The sequence below is a fragment of the Apaloderma vittatum genome, unplaced genomic scaffold, assembly GCF_000703405.1.
Source record: "Apaloderma vittatum isolate BGI_N311 unplaced genomic scaffold, ASM70340v1 scaffold6706, whole genome shotgun sequence".
In the NCBI taxonomy this organism is placed as follows: domain Eukaryota; kingdom Metazoa; phylum Chordata; class Aves; order Trogoniformes; family Trogonidae; genus Apaloderma; species Apaloderma vittatum.
In genome coordinates this window covers 51465-74932 of record NW_009719895.1, presented here as the reverse complement: position 1 = coordinate 74932, position 23468 = coordinate 51465, and the positions used below count along the sequence as shown (strand labels likewise).

At 43.2% G+C, this 23468-nt stretch overlaps 1 protein-coding gene across 1 annotated transcript in view; it reads right to left on the bottom strand.

Annotated features, from left to right (window-relative positions):
- Positions 1–17189: 17189 nt before the first annotated feature.
- The window catches only part of LPAR1 (lysophosphatidic acid receptor 1), a 48191-nt gene continuing 41912 nt past the window's right edge, over positions 17190–23468 (bottom strand). Inside the window, exon 3 of the mRNA XM_009870818.1 lies at positions 17190–18218. Within this exon, the coding sequence (XP_009869120.1) occupies positions 17917–18218 (302 nt within the window). The 3' untranslated portion in view covers positions 17190–17916. The remainder of the gene's footprint in view (positions 18219–23468) is intronic.

Below are 23468 nucleotides of genomic sequence, written 5' to 3'. Positions count from 1 at the left end.
ACAGCCTTGCTGCAGAAGCTGGCACAGCAGAGCTGGAGCAATGGGGGTCTGGCTGGTGTGCTCCTGGTGCCTCCTCCTTGGGCAGAGGGATCAGCCCCTGGGGATACAGCATCCTACCAACCATATCACATCTTCTGCACTCCCATCCACAGAGGCATTAGGAAGCCTGTGAACAGTGACTCACATGGCTTCTAGAAATACTGCCTCTGGGTCACCCACACCACTCTATCAGTCTTGCAGCTCTCCAAGTACTACTAGTTTTAACTACCTTTTAGCCATCAAAACCTCTTTTTTTCAGACAAACCTTGAGAAGTAGCATTCTGAAAGGGATTGCTGTGTTACGGAACATTAGAAAATACAGTGAGTGAGACAAAATCCACAGTTACTCATGAGAAGTTAAACTGATGGCTCAATCATTATTGGCTGTTTCATATTTTTTTTTCCATTTGTAAGCTTTTTTCTCTCCTTTAGGTTTTGCAAAATAGAGTGCTTTAGCTTTTGCAAAATAAATACTCTCCTCTAGGCAAGGATCACGTAGAATAGAATCATAGAATCATAGAATCATAGAATCATAGAATCATAGAATCATAGAATCATAGAATCATAGAATCATAGAATCATAGAATCATAGAATCATAGAATCATAGAATGGCCTGGGCTGGAAGGGACCTTTAGAGGTCATCTAGGCCAATCCTCCTGCATTGAACAGGGACATCTTTAACTAGATCAGGTTGCTCAGAGCCCCATCAAGCCTGACCTTGAATGTCTCCAGGGATGGAGCCTCCACCACCTTTCTGGGCAACCTGTGCCAGCGTTTCCCCACCCTAACCGTAAAGGACTTCTTCCTAACATCTAATCTAAATCTACCCTGCTCTAGTTTAAAACAATTGCCTCTCGTCTTGTCGCTACACACTCTTTTGAACAGTCCCTCCCCAGCTTCCCTGTAGGCCCCCTTCAGATACTGGAAGGCAGTTATGAGGTCTCACCAGAGCCTTCTCTTCTCCAGGCTGAACAATCCCACCTCTCTCAGCCTGTCCTCGTGGGAGGACAGGCTCCAGCCCTCTGATCATTTTTGTGGCCCTCCTCTGGACTCACTCCAACAAGTCCACATCCCTCTTGTGTAGAGGGCTCCACAGCTGGATGTAGTACTGCAAGTGAGGTCTCACCAGAGCAGAACAGAGGGGCAGAATCACCTCTCTCGACCTGCTGGCCACTCTTCTTCTGATACAGCCCAGGATGAGATTGGTCTTCTGGGCTGCAAACACATTGGTGTCTCATGTCCATCTTTTCGTCCACCAACACCTTCAAGTCCCTCTCTGTGGAGCTTTTCAAATTGGCTAGGTGTAGAGGTATATTAACAGTGTAACATACTAACACATAACAAAACTTTAAGTTCATATCAGCTACGGTTGCCAACAGGATGTTTTTCTCAACATACTGCCTGAGCTCAGGGAGCTCTGTCAAAACTTTGTACATTGCCAAAGGATCAGCTCTGATAGCCATCAGGGCAGGATTTACTGAAAGATCACCAAGATTTAGTAGTGGACCATACAAGAGTAGCACAACAGAGATGTACATGAAGCAGGAAGACAATGTTTTTTCAGCAAACTGTGAATCTACTAATCTAAACACTGATTGGTTGCCCCATGCTGAAGTGGCTTGCACATATTTGCTCACCTTCTGCTGAAAGACTGTCTCAGTGGGATTTTGAGGGGATGTCAGCTCCTTTTTGGCAAATCAAGAGGACGTGGACCAGAGACAGTGTTTTTACTGTTGTTTGGGTTTACTTTAGTGAAATCCTGGCTCTTGTGTCTGCCGCTGAAGCCTACAGAGTTATAACATGTCCCTGACTACAACTAATATGAGCATGGATGATGGAAATTTGAGAACTGTCTAGCACTGTGCTAACTCCTCTTTCTGAAGCTAACGTGCGTTTTAGCATTTATTTCAGAGACAGAGTAGTGCCAAGTGCTATGGAAAATAACACCTCTTGCACATTTGTTTAAATGTGCAAGAGGGACATTTACCTGGGTGAAAATGGTGTGTGCACTGGGTTGAAATAACCAAAGCAATAGTACTTAAACCACTCTGTAGTGACACCACTCCCTGGAACAGACAGACAGAAAACTTCCAGTTTCCATTACCGCTTTACAGCCTCTGCACTTTCTTTTTCCAATGAAGTCCCCCTTCCTGCTGTTAACACCTCTCCATACTGTGAATGTCGCCATGCCATCCCTTTCCTAGAGTCATCATTCAGCTCATTTCTAGTCTCCTCACGTCAGCTACTACATTCACAATATAATAGGAAATGCAGTCAGCACTCTTAATGCATCTGTGCTAGAGCGTGTTGGATCATTTCTGGAAAGATCTCCAGCAGCCCCTCCTCATTCAACTACACTATTTCTGTTCACGCTGTCAGAGTTTGCTTTTTGTTGGTTCAGAGTTTGCTAATGGCAAGTGGTCACAGAGCAGCTCTGGCTCTTCAGCCCTCCTGCTGCAGCTGGAGGTGGGAGTGGCACTTTCTGGGATTCGTAGCGGCTGCTGATATACTGGGCCCTGCCTTGCAACTCCCTGAAATAATCCTTGGAGGTCAAAAATGCTAGGTATTTTCTAAAGGCGGCTCCATCTTCATGCTTGCAGCAGTGAGCACTCTCCATCTGTTTAAGATCTTCCCTTTTGGCCAATAAAGCATGTACCAAAAGCGTCCTTCAGACATTGTCCTACACATTCCCCAAAATTTCCACTCTCCAAACTTTCCCATGATCTCTGTTTATGATAAACATCAGAACACAGTGAGGATTTTCACATGAGGGAGTGAGTTGCCCCTCAGCAGATGTACAAACTTTGAAAACTCCTCCTGAGTAGGAGGCACTGCAGACCCAAATTGGAGGCTGTTTTTGTACAGGTGAAGAAGGGACTTAGGGTGCAAACACTGAATCTTTATTTCTGGTTGTTCTCCTTTTCACTTTTCTTTTGAATGTCAAGTTATTTGCTGAAATAGAAATAGCCTAAAGAAAATCACTTTGTCTACCAGTGTAAAACTTACTATAGTTGGATACTCAGCTAGGTAGCAGGTAAAATGAGCAAATATCAATCTAAATAGTAATTAGTTTTTCGTCAGCTTTTTTTTTTTTTGATTCTGAGAGGAACAACAGACAGTAAAATACCTTTGAGTAATTCAAAGGTCAATGCATTGCAGTAGTTAGTTTCCAGGAATACGAATTTTTAAATGCCCACAATATTTAAAAGTTGGTGCAGGAAAAGCAGTTTGCTCCGCTTACTCTGATAATACCTTTGATAATATGAACAATTCCCCTGCCACATGTCAAGGTTGTCATCATGTCACTGGGGCTTCAAGCATTCACAGCTTGCTTCTCCAGGCAGGATCATGCACCAGGGAGCAGGCATTTTCCCCACTGGATGTGAATTCACAGCTCCATTTTTTCAACAACCAGAAAATTTTCTTACTCTTAATTCTGAAAACTCTCCAAAACATGTACAGAATGAATCGTCCACAAATTGTAGTATCAGTACTGGTCTTATAGGAGACAGTGAAGCTGGATGAAAATGTTTATCTGAAACACATTTGCAGTGTCAGTTTAGGATTCTTGCTGGTTGTGAATGAGATTAATTTCTCCCCATCATTACCACTAATTCTATCAGAGATGCTCAAAATACCATAGAAAGCTTTTGTTTTGAAATCTCAGCATGGTTTCAAACTAAGTGCTTCTTTACCTTAAAAAATGCAGAGGCAGAAGTGTTGTGAGGATGATGATAAGGACAGTAGGAAAGCAAGGTTCAAAGCCAAAGCTCATCGAAGTATTATCAGCATCCCAGAGTCATACTTGTAGCTTTCCATTCTCTAATCACTTGCTGTTGTGGAGACAGCTCAGATCCTTGTGACAGGGAAACTTTGCCCCTAATTTGAACAACAATACGGACTTTAGCCTTTGATTTTATTTGCATGAGTTTTAAGGGATTATGTATTGTCAAAGGCAAGGTTAGGTCCCCCTTGAAAAACAGCAGAAGCAGTGTCCAGGTTTTGATCCTGATTTTATACGAATACATCTGGAGTTGCTTTTCTGATTGCAATAGGATCATCTGATATTTACAGAGAAATGAGACGCAATCACGATTGTACTAATGACAGTAACACTGCTGTCTGTATTTCATCTCATGTTGTTCTGAAAACAGACTAAACGATCTGGTTTAGTAAGAATTTAAGGCTGTGAACCTGCAACAATTCATTTTTCCAGGGTATGTCATCTACAAGTCTGTGCAAACAAGCTAATGACCTTATTGCAGAAGTTCCCACCAGGGTGTTGAACATTGAAGCAAATCTGATGGAGACCTTTGAAAGAGTAATGCTGCTTCCTTCCTAAGAACGGTCAGTGGCCTGTCTGAAGAGCATTTGTTTGCTCTGATGGGCAAATCCTTTTATGGAACAGGCACAAATGTTTGGCATTTTGCCTTCCAGTTAAACCACTGTTGTGGCACCTTCTTTCTGCCTCCAGGTAGATGTCCAAGGACTGAGCAGGTATTGGATACTGATCACTCTGAACACCCCACCCTAAAGTGCTCTGCTGAGCAGTGTGGGAAGCTCTGTGCTGGCTTCAGTCCCCAGGTCCATCGGTGAATCTCACTTCCCTCCATGGCAGTGGCAATCTTCCCACTCAAACCTCCATGAAGTCAGCAGGACTCTTGTTCCATCACCTTTAGCAGCCTAGCAGAAGGCAGCAGATCTCTGAAGTCAGATTTTTTTCAAAACAACTTAAACGAGAAGGCTTGTCTGTGCCCTGAGACCGTCAGCTCTCTGCAGCTTCAAATATTCTATAAACAAATCCCTTTGAATGGCACCAACCTTGCCACTCTTGGATGCCATATTCCAATTCAGTTATTTTTGCACTTGGAAGGGAAAATGCACACTGCCTTTCAGTCTGTCTTTGCACAGCAACATGAGCACTCTGCCATGAGGCTGGTTTCTAGCCACTGTACTGCCTACCTTCAGCTTGTCTGAACTCATTTGGTACAACAAAATTCAGCAATACAGTGTCAGGCTGATTGTTCAAGCAAAACACGCCTATAGCCATGGCCTTGTCTCTGGTGAGGGAAACCAGGAGCGCGTTTCCCACTGGCACAAAGGGGAGGAAAGAAATAAGAGCAACTAAACTCAACACAACAGGAAACAGAGGGATATGGCAGCTGGATGGTTTGGGCTCCATCCTGCACAAAATCTGATGGAAACCAACCTCAGCTAGTTGGCAGCTGGCCCACAGAGAGTCAGTTTGACATGGTCACAGGAGTCTTTCTCCTTCCTGGATTAGACATTTCATCTTGGTATTTATGAATGACATCTCTTAGTTGCCACTGGAGAATTAACATGCACGAAAGGACCATAGACCCAGGAGAGAAAACTAGGGAAAATGACCAGGTAAAAGCCAGATGATGTGTTTGGTTTTTTTTTGTTTTTTTTTTTAATAGGGTATTGTGGATTTATGCTCCTATCCATCAGCCATGTCACTCACTAGTGAGTTTGATGCTGTCAGTACCAGCAAAGATCCTCCATAATGGATCTCTTGTTGTCAGGTCAGTCTGCTCTAACAAATGCTGCTCTGTGCTGCAGTCGTATTTTGGAGCTGAATGGCTCTGCTTCTTGTTTTCCAGGCAGAGTCCATTCCCTCTTCCCAAGCACAACAGGCTCACATTTAACAGCACTCCAGAGGCCCATGTGGTCCCACTGATTACCCATAACCCTCCTCAGCAGCTGTAAGGGTTTGGATTTGTTTAAATGATAAACTTGCTGACTAATTCAAGTCTTCCAGTCTTCCAGGGAGTACAGCCATTTCCTGCTGGACAGTACTTCAGCATCCTACTTTTCAGCAGGTCTGTTGATGGATTCCTCATATCCAGTCCTGCAGAGAAGCAAGCATTTTAGTCCCATTAGTTTTCTGGCTGTGGTCTAGCAAAGTTTAACTGCAAGGGGTTTTTCAACTTTACATTTAATCCATTACTTTTACCTTTTCCTACATTACTGTTCTTGGTTTACCATCACTGAATAAATATTTTGCCTTCTTCCTTCATTACTAGTTTTCGGTGTCCAAAATGATGTAATTCCCTCTTTCTGCTTTCCTGTCCAAATTCTTCTCGAAGAATGAGGTAAGTACATTACTAACCAGCTCACGCCTGAGTTGACAGTGAGTCAGCTGGGTGACCAAGTTGCCCAGCTAAGGGACTCTTGTGTCCTGCACCAGAGATGGCCTCATTTCCTGGTGGAAATGCTCTCCTATGGAGGTGTTAATTTATTGTCCTGTGTTCTGCAAAAACACATTATATTGAGGCATCCCTTGTACTGTAGAATTCATGGCAGCAAGAGAGCAGAGGGAATAGGCCTACTACCGCTTATCGAAATGGAAAACTTAAGATACTGAGGGGAAATTGCCTAGTCATATACAACCCATGACAGAGCCAGGTATCATTTCTATCTCCAAAGTCTTGGCACAATATTTTACTGAGCTGACTGAGCTTCCCCACTCTTTTGATTATTCATTGTATTTGTTGACGGTGTCTTGGCTCTCTGGGTTAGAGACAGGACCAGAAGGAATTTACAGGATGGTACACTGACCAGACCAGTGTATCCCATCATGTGGTGGCCTAGTGCATGGCACTGAGCCCTGGGAGAGGAGCAACCAGCGGGGCTGGAGCCACGACATTTCTCAGCACAATGCTCCACAGCCGGCTGTGGGGCAAATCCCACCGTGAATGGGCGGGCTGGGCACAGTTGGGGAAGAAGGAGGAGGCGGAAGGCCACCCAGCCTGGCAGTGTGATCTCAAAGGCTCTTGTAGCTTTGCTGGTGAACAATTCTTTGATGAATGACTGGATCTGCTTTGTTTTCTGTTGTATGGTTGACTTGCACACAGTGTTAACCAATGAAATCATGTTTTTCTTTAGTAAAATCACACGTATGTCACTGTTAGTTCATAGCAAACAACATGGCTTAATAGTAGATTTATACACTGTGTAATTTTTTTCCACTCTTAATGAAAAACACACAGTTTTGTTTGGACCATCTCCAGACTTCTCAGTTATGGGGTTACTCACTGAAGGTGGAAGCATGTGGGAGGTTTCTTCAAGCAGCATTACTAGCAAAGCACTTACTCTGAGTATTGGCTGCTCTTTTACTTTATTTGGATGAAGAGAAATATTTTCAAAAATGTCCCAGCTACTTAGGAGTCCATAGCCTACACCAGAAATATTTCACTGGTGCATGCTGGACTGGATGTTATGTTTTTCCTTTAATGGGTGCACCTTCATGCAGTAATACAAGACACTGGAACAAAAGTGCCTTTTACCAGTGCAGTTTTTTCTGGTTCCTGAACTAGAATAACCTGGACTGTCACAAGCAATGGTAGACCAGCACAGATATATCGATGCAGGTGGAGTTGTGTATCTCCCATTGTACTTGACAAGATGAATGCAGTGACACTTGTGAGTGACTTAGGGCACTGGGGAAAAAAAGACCTTTTGACTTTCAGCCAAGGTATTCTACTACAATGTTATGCTTCTTCAGCTATGCAAATGCTTTAGGGAAATGTTGGCCATGTAAATAAAGGGACAGAGCACTAACATTAAAAAAAAATCATAAAAAGAAGTGCTACAAAGACTTTATTTTATACCACAGTGCACTGGAAAATAGGTAGAAAGAGCAGGAACTTGAATTTTGTGTAGATGACTTAGACATTATTTTTTACACCACCACCTGGTGTCTGCTCACTACCAAAATATCTGGCTTGGCTACAGTTCTGCTGCAGGGAACCTCCCAAATAGTGTTCAAATGCTGGAGAGAAAGAAAACCCCAAACCTGTGGCAATGTAAAGGATGCATGTGTTGTGCTGTTAATATCTGATGAGACATGGATTCTGCTGCCACAGCTCAACCTCACAGACAGGCAGTGCAAGCCAGAAAATGCCCACTGGCTGGGAGTCACTAGAGGAGCAGAGAGACCATCAGACTGTCATTTTTTCTGCAGTCCTTGGAGGACCCTCTCATACTAACAAAGCCATATATGTTCTTTGACATGTCATTCTTGGCTGAACTGTAGCCATGGAGCATGGAGCCAGTGCTGAAGAGCTCTTCCCAAGTTCATTACTGAGCACTGTGATTGACATCTCCTCACAGCAACCCTTAAAGTCTAGGCACAGACAAAATTTATATCCCTGTTCTCTGGGCCAGGTCTGCAACCATTATAATCCACATTATAGGCTCATTATATCATTCCTTCCATCCCAATCTAGCAGTGTTCTTCTGTATCCCAATGGAGATTTCACCTTGTTACAAATGCTAAAGGCAGGGAAGAGGGTAGTCCACCCTGGTTCCATTTCATACCTCCACTGCTTGCAAGCATTTTTCTCTGTGTTCCTCTTGTAACACAGCCACGTCTTACCTGCAGCTGCTGCTCTTGGCAAGGTTCCCCCAGCATGGCTGCCTGCCTGGGCTGACTTCTCACTGCAGTGAGACATTGGGGCCCCACATCCTCTCCCACAACCCCTTTGAGCCCTGTCCCTCTCTGCACTGCTGCAGCCGTGGCTGGGCAGAAGCTGGGGAGAGTGAATAAAAGTGCCCCGACCCCATTCCCTTCCCTTAGCTCACTGGAGCTGGGGAGGGTGATTTTCAAGGACTGCAATCCATCTGTAGCGGCTAAGTTTACATGGTTTGTTTAAAAAAAGAAGCTGTCATCTATGGATGGTGATGAAAAAAATAAAAAACCCACATAATTTCTCCCTTCACAGTTGCTCTTTGTGCTTTCTCAGGATTTTGGAGTGTTCACTCAGATTCAGAGTGTGTTCTGTTTAGAAAAAAATAAAGTAACACTGCCCAGTGTCTGTCAGCTTTCTGCACAAGAAATATAATAATAAAAAAATACACTCATCTAAGTGAAGGTCTTCTAATACTGCAAGTTTTCATAGTGTTTGTCTAAGCAAAATTGTTGCCTATGTTGCAGTTGTGCTTTACTAGTGCATTGAGAATAAGTCATTAAACATGCCTGGTGTTCCTGGACCAAAAAAGACATCACAGCACAGACATTAAGCATGTGTCCAGCTGATGAGAAAAGTGGTTTGACAGTTAAGGCCCCCAGTTCCCATGTCACTTTCCTGTACACTCCCTGTACACTGTAGATCAGGTGTGGATGGCTTGTCCTTTTAACCATATTGACTGAAAAGCAGGATTTCCACTTTACAGAAAACACATAGGCTTTTTTTTTTTTTTTTTGCATTCCAGCTATGTTTTTGAGGAATGATCATCTGCAAGGAAGACCAGTGCTTCGAACAGTCATGCCTACCATCTGCTGCACGCTGCCCCACTGCTGTGGGTCTGTGGGAGCTTGGTGGGCTCATGTCCACAAGCTTGAGCCCGGCCACCCTTGCCCCAGCACAAAGTTTCCCTCCCTTGCAGGTGTGTGCTCAATAGCTGCCAGCCCACCTGCTGGCAACGTTTCTTTCCCCAAAATGTGGAAATCATCTCTCTCCTGGCCAAGGAGGGAAGAGGGCATGGGCACCCCAGGTCACTGTTTCCCAGACTGATGCCATCACTCTCCCTGCTCGTGAGAGCACGACCTTTTGGCCAGCAACTCAAAAAGCCTCAATTTGCTGCTGCCCCTCCATATGCTGGGTGCATTAATCCCCCGAAGGATGTCTCCACTTGGACATCTAAGGTAAAATAAGTGACATGGGAAAGGGAAGAGAGCCACAAGTCATATCCTGACACAGACTTCTGCAGATGTCCACAGGAGCATGATTTCACCCTTCACTTCCGCAAGCATGGGCTGAGAACTCTCCTCCTCCTCTTGTTTTTCCTCTTCCTCCTCCTCCTTCTCCCTCTTCCTCCTCCTCTTCCCCAGTGTGTTGGTCACCTCCAAAATGAGGCATCTGCATTGCCAAGCTTGGGGTCTAGGACTCCACAGGGCAGTGCTGACACCTATGGTCAGTGCAAGCCTGCGCTGGCCAGAGCTGGACCATTCCTGAACCCTTTGACAGACATTCTCCTCCTCCTGTGCCTGCCCCAGGTCGAGAACTAATCATCCTACCACTGTTTCCACTGACGCTGCTGAGGGAAGAAGGGCCACAGACAGGAGCGTGCATATCTCTGACCATCAGAAGGGACAGATGATCTGAAGACTAAACAATAGCTCACTCCTAAGCATGTTTATGCAAAGGTGTTGGAATGATGTTTCAAAAATAAAAGAAAGGTCAGTCATCTTTTCAGACCCTTAAGCCAGCCCAGCTCATAGAAGTCAGTTTTCCTGATGTGTCTTAAAAAATTCCATAAGGGCAGCCAGCTTGCCTGCAGCATGTTGCATTAGCTGTTAAGGACATATATATGACATTGGCATCTCCCCTGACACAATAATTTCAAAACAAAACAATTGTCACTTGCTAGTATTTAGCTGTGGTTCAAAATCAGACCTCACTGTGAGCAAACAGGAGAGAGATCTGGAAGACAATAGCAGCTGGAGTAGCTCAAACCAGGCACATTTCTGAGTAACTCCCTTGAACTAAGGACTGTTTACATATTTTGAAAAAGCAGGATTGCAAAGAGACACTTGAGGACAAGAAGAATGTACAAACTTTAAAATCTGTGGCAGACCAAGCATTAAAATATCCAGATATCATGAACCTTGGAAAAACAGAGAAGTGAAAAAAAATAACCTATATCAGTCCTTGAAGCATCCTTCAATCTTTTAGCAGTAAAATACCATTTATATAAAACCAGCTTAATTTTGTGTTGAGTGTGGGTGGAAAATGGGATGGCTTCTCCCTGTTTCAGTTGGCCTTTTGAGCTCTCAATAAATTAAATACACCTAAATCAACAAAGACTTCCATCAGTTAAAAAAAAAAAAGAAAAAAAGAGTAATGCCATGGAAAGGGCATTATTCATTCCAAGATGAAAAAGACCACAACCCAAAATCCTTTTCTGAACTTGCCAGAAAGCCTTTGAAAGGACTGTAAACCAAATCCTGAAGAGAAGGTAGGGGAGCTGTTTTCTGTGTTGTCCCTCTCTCCCCACATTCTTTGACTTCCCTCTTCTCTATGTATTATATTTTTTTTATTTCTCATAGAATCATGTAATTGTTTTGACGGGAAAAGGCCTTTAAGATCATTGAGTCCAACCATTAACCTAGCAATGCCAGGTCCAGCACTAAACCACATCCCTAAGCACCACATCTACACATCTTTTAGATACCTCTGGGGATGGTGACTCAAGCACTCCCCTGGGAAGCCTCTTCCAATGCTTGAGAACCCTTTCAGTGAAGATACTCTCCTAATATCTAATCAAAAACTCCCCTGGAGCAACTTGAGGCCATTTTATCTCATCCTATTGCTTACTACATGGAGAAGAGACCAACACTCAACTCTCAGCAACCTCCTCTCAGGTAGCTGGAGAGACCAATAAGGTCTTTCCCCCTTAAGCCTTCTCACCTCCAGGGTAAACAACCCCAGTTCCCTCAGCTGTTCCACATCAGACTTGTTCTCAAGATCCTTTATCAGCTTCATTTTTCTTCTTTGGACAAGCTCCAGCACCTCAATGTTCTTCTTGCAGTGAGGGGTTCAAAACTGGACACAGCCACATCTGGCCTGATGGGGCAGATCTCAAAAGCCACAAAGCGGGATGGCGGGGGTTGGCCCACGTAATTCTGGAGAGTGCACTGTGGGCTCTGGACATCGCATCCCTAACCTTCTGGCTCTCCAGGCTCCTCCTCCGCATGCTGCCTACTGCACACTCTGGCCACATCCTGCGTCGCTGCACGTGCTGTGTATTTAATGTTCACAGATTGCCATATAAACAGTCTGACTTTGCCAGCAAAAGGTGATCCAGGGCTTAAACCAAAAAATCCCAGAGGCATTGCAGTGCATTTTCATGAAGCGTGATTTATTTAGCAATTGTGTATTTTGGCTTTCTGCTTGTTACATCCAGCAATCATGCTCTATGGGGCTGCTTTACATTACACATGCTGTGTCACGGAAAGCCCCACACCAGGGCATTAGTCATGAACTACCAGGATTTGGGGAGAAGAAAAAATGAAACTCTTTTTTAATAGTTTTGTACTTAATAATGTCCCAAGCCATCAGTACTGCAGTTTTATCTTAGGAATTCCAACTTTATTTTCTTTCCAGTTCTTCCTTCCTATGGCTTGGCAAATCTGTGTGTGGACGTACTCATTTCTATACATATGACAATCAGCTTTAGTGTAGTCAATATATGACCTTCTATGGTTAAAACAAAACTGGGGACACATTCTAGGACAAACATGTCCATGCATAGCCAAAAAAAAAGGAAGAGAAAGGAAGAAGGAATAAGGGAGAAGGAAGGGAGAGGGAGAAAAGAAAGAAAGAGGGAGAGGGGAAAGAAGCAGCAGGTTTTTCTTCTCTGAAAAACATTTATATGTAGCCACAAGAGGAGGCCTGAGGTTAAAAGCTGCAAATGTGGACTTGGAAGGAAGGAAGGTGGGCAGGCAGAAATTAGGAACAGAACTGATTATTAAGTGATTTACCTGAAATAAACTGTCCATTTTCTCTTGTGTTTCATCTCTATGTTAAATCCTGGAACAGATCAGCATGTGTCTCCACATAGACACACTTTCTGAATAATTCCCCTCCACAATCCAAAATACCAGCTCTCCCAACAAACGGTATTTCTTGCACACTCCATATTACACATGCTAAATACTTTATTGTACTAGATACAACCTCTAAACATTTACAGTAAGTGCACTTAATAGCAAAATTGTTTGCCAAACCTCATTGGCTCTCTCCATACTTGCGCGTTATAAACATGGTTTTCTTTAAACAGGAAAACAAATGAACAGATTCCTGAGTCTCCCACATGCACTTCTGGTTATCAGAAGTTTATCACAGGCAAACAGGAACATTTCATGGAGGCTCTTGTTAAAATGCTGGCAGCTTATCAACAGCTTGGATTTCCATATACCACAGCAGAGAGCAGCATAGTTTTACTCCTTTTCTGTTTTGCCCTTTTTTTTTTTCTTCTAGTATCAACCTCTTTTTTTCTCTGTGATAGACTTAGAAAACTGGAACTGGTTGAATAACTTGTCTGCAAATCCTCTAAGAGAAGAAAACGGGAGGAGAGAAAAGGATACTTTTTCTTGAGGAGGCATGGCTGGACAGGTGTGATAGTTAGTACTGTTTTAGCTATCTGGCTATTCAAAGTGGCCTTTCTGTTCAAACAGGAAGGCCTGAGCAATTCAACTGAACAAATGAAACTGCAGTTGCAAAGCACCTCCATGCAGACATCAGCGTACAGCACAGACTGATTGCTAAAGGCAAGAACTGATCATAAAGGACATGATTGGTAGACTTAACATTGCAAGTTGCTCGACAGGGAAGCCCTTAAGAGGACCAGAAAGGAAAAGCTTGTATTTGAGTTACATTACTTCTGCAGTGGGTAGAAAAGAACCAGTTGACTAAGGTTGACTTCTGTCAGCTCCATCCCATTTCATGGTTGGAAGGGACACAAAGGAACGACAAGCAGAACAGGGACGCACCACCTTGACTGGCAGTGATTGAAAGACTACAGGTGTTTGCATCAAAGCCTCTCCATCCGGTGGTGTCCTCTTTAATCCCACTTGGGGAGAAAAATCTTCTGGGTGCGCTTTTATTTCTTTCACAGAAAAAGTACCCTGGTTTTAGTCTGTGGACACCTACTGGAGTAAGAACAGAAAGAGCTGGTGGTGGCAGTGTCACAGAGAGGGACCCCAGCTGACTTCACAGTAGTTAAGCCTGGTAACTGGTAGCACTCTTCTGCACCAAAGTAGAGGTCAGAAGAAGCTACAAAATCTGCTTCAGAACCATGGACCATTTGAGTTTCCTCTAACAGATTGCTCCCGGCCATGGCCAACACCTGTGACTTCCACAGAGGTACAGACCAGAAGACATACACCTCAGAGTGACCTGAAAAGTTTCATCTTGGTGTAATGTCATACTTGGTGAAAATTATGCTGATAATGAAAAGTTACTTTGGAGGGGAAGCAAAATTAAGGCAGTGGCCATAAAAATACGTTCCTTCCCCTCTGACATGTAAGTTACCCAGGCTTAATTTGTACCATGAATATAGCACTCCTGCCCTTTTTATTTTACCAAGTGACCTATGCCAAGCCTTTGCTGCCAGCTTCCTTAAGAAGTCCCACAGCTGTGACTAGTTGGGAAAGACAGAGTTAAAAAAACAATAGTGGATCTTGGCTCAACTTTTTAAAAAAACATTACCGATGCGCTATGGATAGACAAGTGTGCTTTGTTTCAGGAATCACTGAAGAAACTCTTAATTGGTCTGCCCTTTCTCCTTGTGCCAGCTCTGAGCATCCCACTTAGCAGCCAGCCTGAAGCTACCAAAAAATCTCAGAGAACATGGAGCAAAAAAGGAGTTGACAAGAAACGCAATCTGTGTCAAACATAGAATATATTTTCAAATTTTATGTAAATGCTGTGACGAACAGCTCTGTGGATCAATGGTTACCTCAGCTTCTCTAAATGTGGTAGCAACAAGGAGTTAAAATCCTACTCAACAATCCTTCATTCAAAGACAATCTTTTCAATCAGTTTTCAGACTTGTCCTACCACTAAAAAGATAAATAGGAAAGACACATTTTCTTCAACCTGCAAATAATTTCATCAACTATATTCCCTTTAATATACAAATCCTCACCACTACAATTGCTGAAACTAACACCATTACATTTCAACTTCGAGAGGATTTACTTGGACCAGAGGCATCCAGCAACAGAAGAATTTTAATGACTGTGGGAGGATTGCTGGTATTTTAAGAAGTCTTCTAAAACCTTTTGAAGGATTTGAGATAAGTAAAAATAAGTGGAGCAATTTTTTTCCCCCCTAAGTACTTTGCACCATGTTTTCACATAGCAGAAGTGAATTCCACAACTGCACAATGAAGCTGGAGAATCTGAACAGAGAAGCAAAAGTGAAATACAATCTGAGATGAAAACAAGTGGCATGGGAACCATTCTAAAAAAGAGAGCAAATGATTATTTCTATTCCAAGCTCTGTTTTTTATTCTTTCTGCTCACAGCAGCTTTAATTTCATTAGCTTGCAAAGAAATACTCAATCCACAGATCGGTTTTCTCAAGGATATAGGGAGATCATGTCAACAAAACAATGCACTAATTAAATTTTTGAACAGCAGCCACATGCTTGGTGAGTTCCTCTAAGTGGAATCATACAAGCCACGTGTGCATCCTGTTGCCTTTAATCTAACATATTGCGCTTCACTTTGTAGAAGAAAAAGCCACCTGCTGGCAGAAGTGCTTCCAGATTAATCTACCCCACAACTGGAATTTATCTGGTGTTAAGAGTTCATAGGGTCCAGCTTCTTGAATTGTTGAGTGCCTCCTTGCAGAAGGGCTGATCAGTGTACCTTGCCAGCAACTGCCACCTGTCACCATTACGATGAGAAAGAAAAGCCTTCTTGGGCATCCATCTTCACAAGGGGCCTCTGGGCCCACCTGCATATCACAAATGATTGCACTCCTGGCTTAAAATTATTCAGCTACAGCTTCTCCAAAATCACCACACTTTCAGCATAGTAAACTAGGGTGAACAATTTACTGCTATTTCTTAACGTCGTGCACTCTGTCCAGGAAAGATGCAATACTGAACATGCAAACAGTTAAAAGGACACTTGGAAAGGTCAACCCCCACCCCCCCAAAAAAAAAGAAAAAAAAGGAAAAGAAAAGAGGTATGTATGATGTCCTTCTTTTGTGGGCAAGTTGAGGACAGGAAGAAGTGCTCTTCCTAGATCCAGCAACTCCGAGCACTCTTGAGAAAAGGAAACTGTTTTTCAGTCAGATGTTCCCTGTTATTGGGGGCACTTTTACTCTCTTCTACTTACCTGCATTAGCTCAAACACCACGCAGGCGCTAAGGAAAATTTATGAGTGGCTTGGGAAGCAGATACTTTTAAATGAAAAAGTTCATATGGCCTGTTTTTCTCTTTCTCAGCATAGTTATGGGGATAAAAAACAAATCTACCTTTACATTCACCTGCTCTCAGACGTGGTTAGAAAAAAAGAGCTGTTTTGTGCAAAGCAAGTGCAACATTCAACACTTTGGTCCATCTGCAGATAATGTTGCATTTATCCCCTCTGCCCACTCTATCTTCCACAACGTCAGCACAAATTTGGCTTGACAGGACAGGTGACCTTCAGTTTTGCTGAAAGCAGTGGCAAAACTCTCGCTTTATTCAGTGGATACACGTTTTGCTCACTTGCTGCTCTCCTTCAGCAAGGAGCTGCCTTTTCCACACAATTTTTTACTTGTAGGCATAAAATCCAAGCACTTCTTCCAAATGAGAGGTATTAACAACTCTGCTTTTTGCTGGGCTAACTGTGTCTCCTCCATTTCTTCCCTGCCCAAAGGGGAGAATATTGTCCCTTGTGTCCAGTATGATACATTGAAAGATACATATCTGACTTTTTTTTGTTTGTTATAGAGGCAAATTACGATGAGAAAAATGGCTCCAGGAATTTACTGTTGATATATTTTACATTGTTAGGAGAACAGACAGTTTCCCAGAGAAAGGTCCCAAGTTTTTTATCAGCAAGATCCCAGCTTTGTTCACATTTACCCCTGTCAAGGAGTTTTGATTATTGTCACTCATTCTTGGTAACTGAGATTCACACGAGTGGCATTTCTCTTCCAAATAGCTGTATATGAAAAACTCTGTTAGATTAGCTGTTCATAATTATGTACGTGTGTGCCTATTATATGCAGCACCGTCCAGTCACTTGACTTCAAAAAATAAAATTGTACCTTGGTTTTTAGCAGCCTACTGCTTTTGAAATTAAGGGTACATAATTTAAAATATACCCTACAAGTATTTCTCAGTGCAAAACTGCAGAGAGTGTTTTGTTTTCAATTACAAGAAAGGTTCCATTAAAACTTATACATTTTCTTCACACTGAAAATCCGTTTGCTTTCTGCTATGAACAAAAAAGTCTTCTAAAGTCACAAATAATTTCTTTTCAAAAAAATCTACCAGTCTGACTGTAGCCCTTCAAGAGCGTTAGGAATGTGTCCTTTAGAGAACTTGCCCATGAAAAATTTGGGACTCCTCACATGTTACACATTTCATACTGCACTTCAAAGAAGAATGTTAAATATCTTGTGACTAGAGTACTGTTTATTTCATAATCTAAACAAACACTGGAATACAGCCTATGCTTTTCTACTTTCCTGCAGACTTTACAACGAGCTTTTTTTTTTCATAATTAAAACAATCTGCATACACATAGATCATGCATGCTCTCTAACACCAGTAATAAAGGTAAGAAGAGTCAGTTGCCATCATCCTCCTGTTGCCTGTTAGAAAAAAATACTTCTGTTTTTACTGTAGTTATGGCAGTGTGGCTAAAGATACTTAGACTAGAGCAAAGTTTTACTCCCTGCACAGAAAAGGTTCATCACAAGCATGCTGATGGTGATAAATATTACATGTCTATTAAATGATAGGCATACTTTTATCCCCTTTACTCCCTTTTTAAAAAGACTAAGTGGCTACATGTAAATGCAGTGAAGCAGGTATAAGCTTAATTAATCAGAGTTGACTCAGACTGGCACCAAGATGCAGTAAAGTCCGACAAGGTCTCAGCGAGGCTTTCCATGGGCTATCGATGGCCCCTGACACAAGGCATCTGCCTTCCACTTTTTGAAAGTAGAAATCAAAGGCCTTGCAGCATGGCCAGTCCCACGGACAGGGCTCCCTGGAAAAGAAGCACTTGTAGTCCATTAGTGTTTGAGAAAACCTTGTGAGTGTGTTACCTTCCCCGGGGCCATGCACCCATCCCATGCCGTGGTGTAAGCCTGCTGCTCTTCGTTTGCTGTCTGCACTTCTACACCACGGAGTGGTCGTTGCTGTGGACACCAGCCAAGATGGTGTGGTTGAGCGAGGATGCTGAGCGATCTGAGCCTTCGGTGGGGCCGTTGGCACTCTCGCTGCGCTGGCAGCAGAGGATCTGCTTGAAGGTCGCGCTCATCTCCTTGTCCCGGTAGGAGTATATGATGGGATTCATGGCAGAGTTGAACTCTGCCAGGAGCAGGAAAAATTTTTCATAGTCCAGGACGTTGCACTGGGGACAGCAAACATCAAGGAGCAGCAAGACTAATCCTGGGGTCCAGCAGATTATGAAAGCACCTAGGATGAGAAAGAGTGGACAAAACACAGCAAAACCCACAAATATACTAATGCACCATTACTTGTCAAAACACTATGAGAACCATCCAACTGCAAGCAGCAACCATTAATTCTCTCTTCTGAGAGTATCGTTCCCACACTTACTCTTCACTGACCTGATGAGAGGGACGCCTTTCAAAGTTCTGTAAATGGTTACGGGCAGCACATCAAAAGAGCAAGGCATTCCACCCCCCCTCCCCAACACTCACCATGTGAAATTCTGCTTGGCAAATACATTTGCATTTAAAGTTGATAATGAGGAACATTTTTTCCCTTCAGCTAGAGACCTCTGACTAATCAATCTCTTGATCAGGAGAAACAATGCTGCAATTTACTTCTCAAACTAATAACAACAAAGAAAACCTTTCTGGGAGTGCTGTGACTGAAGCATCGTAATAGAAAAAGACTGGGGCAGGCAACAATTCTCAAGAAAAAGAAAGCCTGTGTCTTGTTAATCCATTTCAGCCCCATTATGTAATGGAAAGTCCTAAACACACATCCTTCTTGCACTGAAATGCTGTCCTTCAACAGATCTACTTCTTTTCTTAGGGCTCTATTCAGTAGAAATTCAGAGGCTCCTCAGGCTTCAACAGTGTAAATGCCAAGAAGCCTTACCCTGATTGAAATGCTTCCCCCTCCTTCCTCTGCTTTGCAAAGCTCTGAGGGGTGTAAAGCCCAGAACAAAATTCAGAATTCAGTGCAGAAATTAAAACAAACGCTTTGCACCTTATTGGGAGCATGGAGTTAACAAAGATACTAACTCCTTGAAAGGTTAAAGAGGTTTTAAATATAAGCACCACTGGGGAAACCCTTAGACATCAGTCATATCAGAATGAAGACAGTGCTCCTGAGACTTTCCAGGCTGACAGAGGTGGAAACACGCTTAACAGAGGTGGAAACCAAGGTCTTATCATCGTCAGGCAGGCTTAGCACGGCAAAAGCAACAAGGGCTTCCCAGCACTGTCCAGTAAGTGCTGTTTTCAAACAGTTTCTCCTGTCACTGTGGTATTTATTTGTTAACATACTGCCTCTGTTTTTAATGCAGTGATGTTCTGTTCAGGTCTGGCAGCTGACTGCAGTCAGTCTCTGTAGCACACAGACTTTGTGCTGTGCCTGCCAAGAAGGTGCCAGCTATTTCCAGACTGGGCAGTGCCAACTGTAAGCTGTGCAGACACCTTTCTGTTTGGATGCCAAACCCATCCAGATCAAACAGGAGAACATTTTCCAAAGGGCTTTGCAAACAGGGTGTGCCAGGCTACAAACACTAGTTGCCAACTAGGCAACAACACATAGGCTTTCTATGTACCAATAAGCATCCCTAAACTGAGTTTGCTTGCAAATGATGGTGCCACAGTGCCACTCAATGTCTATCACTTTGCTGACCAACAAAGCTCCCAAAGGGAAAGAAGCTGGGAGGTGAACTGCCAATGGCCAGTACGAAGCATCGATGTCCCGGGCCAAATGACTTTGCTAGGGGCTGGCAGCAATTTTACAGCATAGGGTTGAAACTCTCCCACACTGAGGTGGTATCAAACACATGAATCCACTTCAAAGCTTTTGTCTGCAGCTCTTTTGGATTCCAGTGTCCTAGAAAAGAGTACTTGAAACCCAAGCAAAAGACTACTGTCTTTTGTCCCTTCCTTGAACCTGTTCCCAGAAGAGTAGAAAACTGCTTGTCTTTATTTATAGGATTGTCCACGTTGATAAAGAGACTGCCCTCTGCATGGAGCAGCTCTTCTGAGCTGGTTTCTGCAGAAAGAAGCCAATCTTTCAAATTCAACCCTTCACTGCTGAAACTCTGTGTTTTATTCAGAATCCTAGCTAGTGTGACAGCGATGGACTTTGTTCCAGCTTGAGCATGTATTTTCTTCATTACAGGCTGCTTTGGGAGAACAACATCAGAGCTGGGAACACTGCAAGTCATGAGATCTACAGTCCAGGACAAAAGATGATGACGGCATCCTTACCAGGCCTATAGCAGAAAAGTCCAATGTAAGAACAATAGAGCTGACAGGAAAGCTCTGCTAGCATTGTTCAAAGTTGTAATTGAAAGCTTCCAATTTTCCAACAGCTTTTTGTTGCTGGCTTTTTTTTTTTTTCAAATCTGTTATTGAGAAATTAAGTATGGCACATGGAACATTCTGTTGCTATTATTTTTGGGTACATTAAAAGCAGCAACAAGAAGCAGCAGCATGGTGAAGCAGGCAGGCATTTGTCCCTGAGAAAGCCCCAAAAAGTACACATGCAGCCCACTGCACTGAATATTGGTCTCAAGTGGACTCTCTGAGCCTCTCTGGGCTCCTCAGTATCTCAGATAGGTCCAATATCCTATATGCTGAGCGTTGATGTGGTTGCACTCCAGAAGAAGTGGACTGTGGTTGAGTGAGCAACTAAATGCTCTGTGCAGCTCATGCCTCGCTGCAAAAAGATGGAAACAAAGGGTCGCTTTCCCACCCAGCTCTGGGAGAGAAAGGAAGTCTTTATTCAGCAAGTCCTCAATAACAGATTTGAAAAAAAAAAAAAAAGCCAGCAACAAAAAGCTGTGAGGGTGGATGACATGCTGTCAGCCAGGGTGTCAAGAGGAGAAGGAACCTATGGTGCAGCCCAGGCTGACTTTCCAACCTGCTTCCTCCATGTGGCAGCAGTAGTGGCAGAGGAGCACACAGCATCCAGGACTGCACCTCTCTGCAAACAGGGTGAACTTCAAGCTTCTGAACAGATTGCTCATCCCTTACTGGGAAGCAAAGGCCATTGAGGCCAGCCCCATTCAGTCTAATGGGTTTAGTTTTATTTTAGCCCCCGGGATTTTTCTAAAAAAACTTCCCACCATGCTAATGGCTCCTGCAGCTTATTAAGTTAAGTGCTTTCAAATGGTGACACAAAAAATGCTTTGTGTTTTCTTACTTGTTATTTAACTGTCAGTACCCTGGAAAATACTGGGAAGCATCACTCACAGTAAGGGTATGTTTGAGTTAGGTACAATACAAGGAACATAAAAATGTCAGGCTCCTATTAGTTCAGATTTAGGAAACATCATGTGTTAAACATCAATCCCTACCCTGGAATAAAAAAAAAACAAACTTGAAATTTATTTTTTCTACTTCTTACTTGCAATGTTTGTCAAAGTGAAGTGATAAAAAGTGAGGTTAAATTCTTCCCTTTCCAGAAATCTGTTGTGCATTGAATTTCACCAAGAACAAAGATCCAAAAATATCACATCTAATAAAACAGTGAGATTCAAAAGCTTTCAGCTGCCATGGACTGAAAACCATTAAGCATACACAGAAATCTTTATATGTTTTTCTACTCAGGAACAGAACTGACAGGAGCCCAAAGTACAACACAAGTAATTTCCAGGTGCATCTTAACATTTTATAAACTCGGTCAAATCTACATTACAATGACATACAGACAAGATCTATCACATTCAGTGAATCAAACCTGCTCATCTCCATAGATATGTCATTATCATGCCATGGCAGTAGGAGAGCCCAACCTGCACAAATAAATTTGCAGATGCTATGCCCTTGGGTGGCTGAAAAGCACCATTGCCTGGACAGATAAAACATTGGGGTGACACCTCTGACCCTGGCAGTCCTTAGAGGCACAGACACCACACAAAGCTGACAGAGCTGTTCAACTGCAGCAGGAGGAACGTCCATGCGGTGTATGGACAAGGTCTGCCCTGTGGGTCTGGCAAGAGAGGGCTGGATGAGGAAGCAAAGTCCATCAGGCTGAGGGGCGAATGGCTATCCATGAGACAGAAAAACTTCAGGGAAACAGATAAATGTGACTGCATTTTTTAAAAAAAGATTTAAAGAGGCAAGAGGGAAATAGTCCCTATAGACTGAGAGGAAATCTGAGTTACAGCAGAGCAGTCATGACACTAATTTTCTCCTCGTGTGTGGTGTCCTCTTACACAGAGCTGAAGCTCCAACTCCTTGTGCAAAATCTCTCTTGCTGTGCAGTAGCATCAAGTCCACCGAGGGCTTTCCAATGACCACGACACAACTACATCACGTCTGTCTTAAACCCTTTTCTGGTGCACCAGTGTGGACTGTATTTCCATGGCAGTTGTATGTTTGGAAACTCCTGGCACGGCCTTATGGCAAGATTTCATTGCAAGAGAATAAAAACTGTTGTGGGCAGTAGCTATATGAAACCAACCATAATAAACCACACAAAAGTAAGTGACTAGGAAAACAAAAGAGAAAACAACTCCAAATACCAGCAGCAGAAAAGAAACAAGCTACATGAGAATAATACAGAAGAGCTAGTCACTCATGATGCCAGACTGGATGGCTACTCACGAATTTTCTCAGGTTAGCAGGCAAAGCATTTCCTAAGCAGGAATTACCTTTTGCCTTGGACAGCGTAAGTCTGTGTTTATTCCATGAATATTTATTTTCCTCTAACTCACAACAGCAAAATAAAAGAAGCACTTCTGCTCCTGCCAAGTCACACACCTACTGTCCCTCAGCAGCTCTGGTGGGATGCGGCCCTTGTCAATGCACGCCTATTCTGAAACACCTCTTTTCTCCTGCTTAATCATGTTGTGTCTGTTTTGTGTGCCCTCTTCCACCTATTTGGGTGTTGATTCTGACTTTAATGACTTCTGGCGTGGCCTCACATGCACCCTGCAAATTCCTCATACGGAGAAGTCCATAGGGAGGGGAAAATATGGAAAAGGCCTCTTCTAGGGAGTGAGAGAAGGGGCAAAAAACATCTCGCTGTGTTGGCAGCTTTGTTAAGATTACAGAAATAGGATAAAGCACAACTGTATCAAAGACAGAAGAGACCCACTGCAGCTGAACTGCAGGGACATTTATATTCTGCTGCTGTTGCCCACCTCCCCTTGCACACCTGCTGTCCTTTCCAAATCTCCTGCTGTTCTCAGAATGACACTTGTGATGGGTGGCTACATCACCTCTTCCACTGGGACTGTAGTGACAGAGAGAGGAAAGGACACTGGGCATCACTGATGGTTACCAACAGGGAGAAGAGTCTTGTTGCACTTTCTACAGGTTCAGAGCAGTGCTACGGGGAAATGATTTGTTTTATTTAACAAACCACAGCTAAAAAGGGCTATGGAAATGCCTGCAATTTTCCATGTCCCAATGCAATCCCACTCTCAGCAGGGAAAGCCACCTGCTATGCTAACTGAGGAGCAAGATCATTAGCTGTAGCACAACTGCACTGCTTCAAGACCAA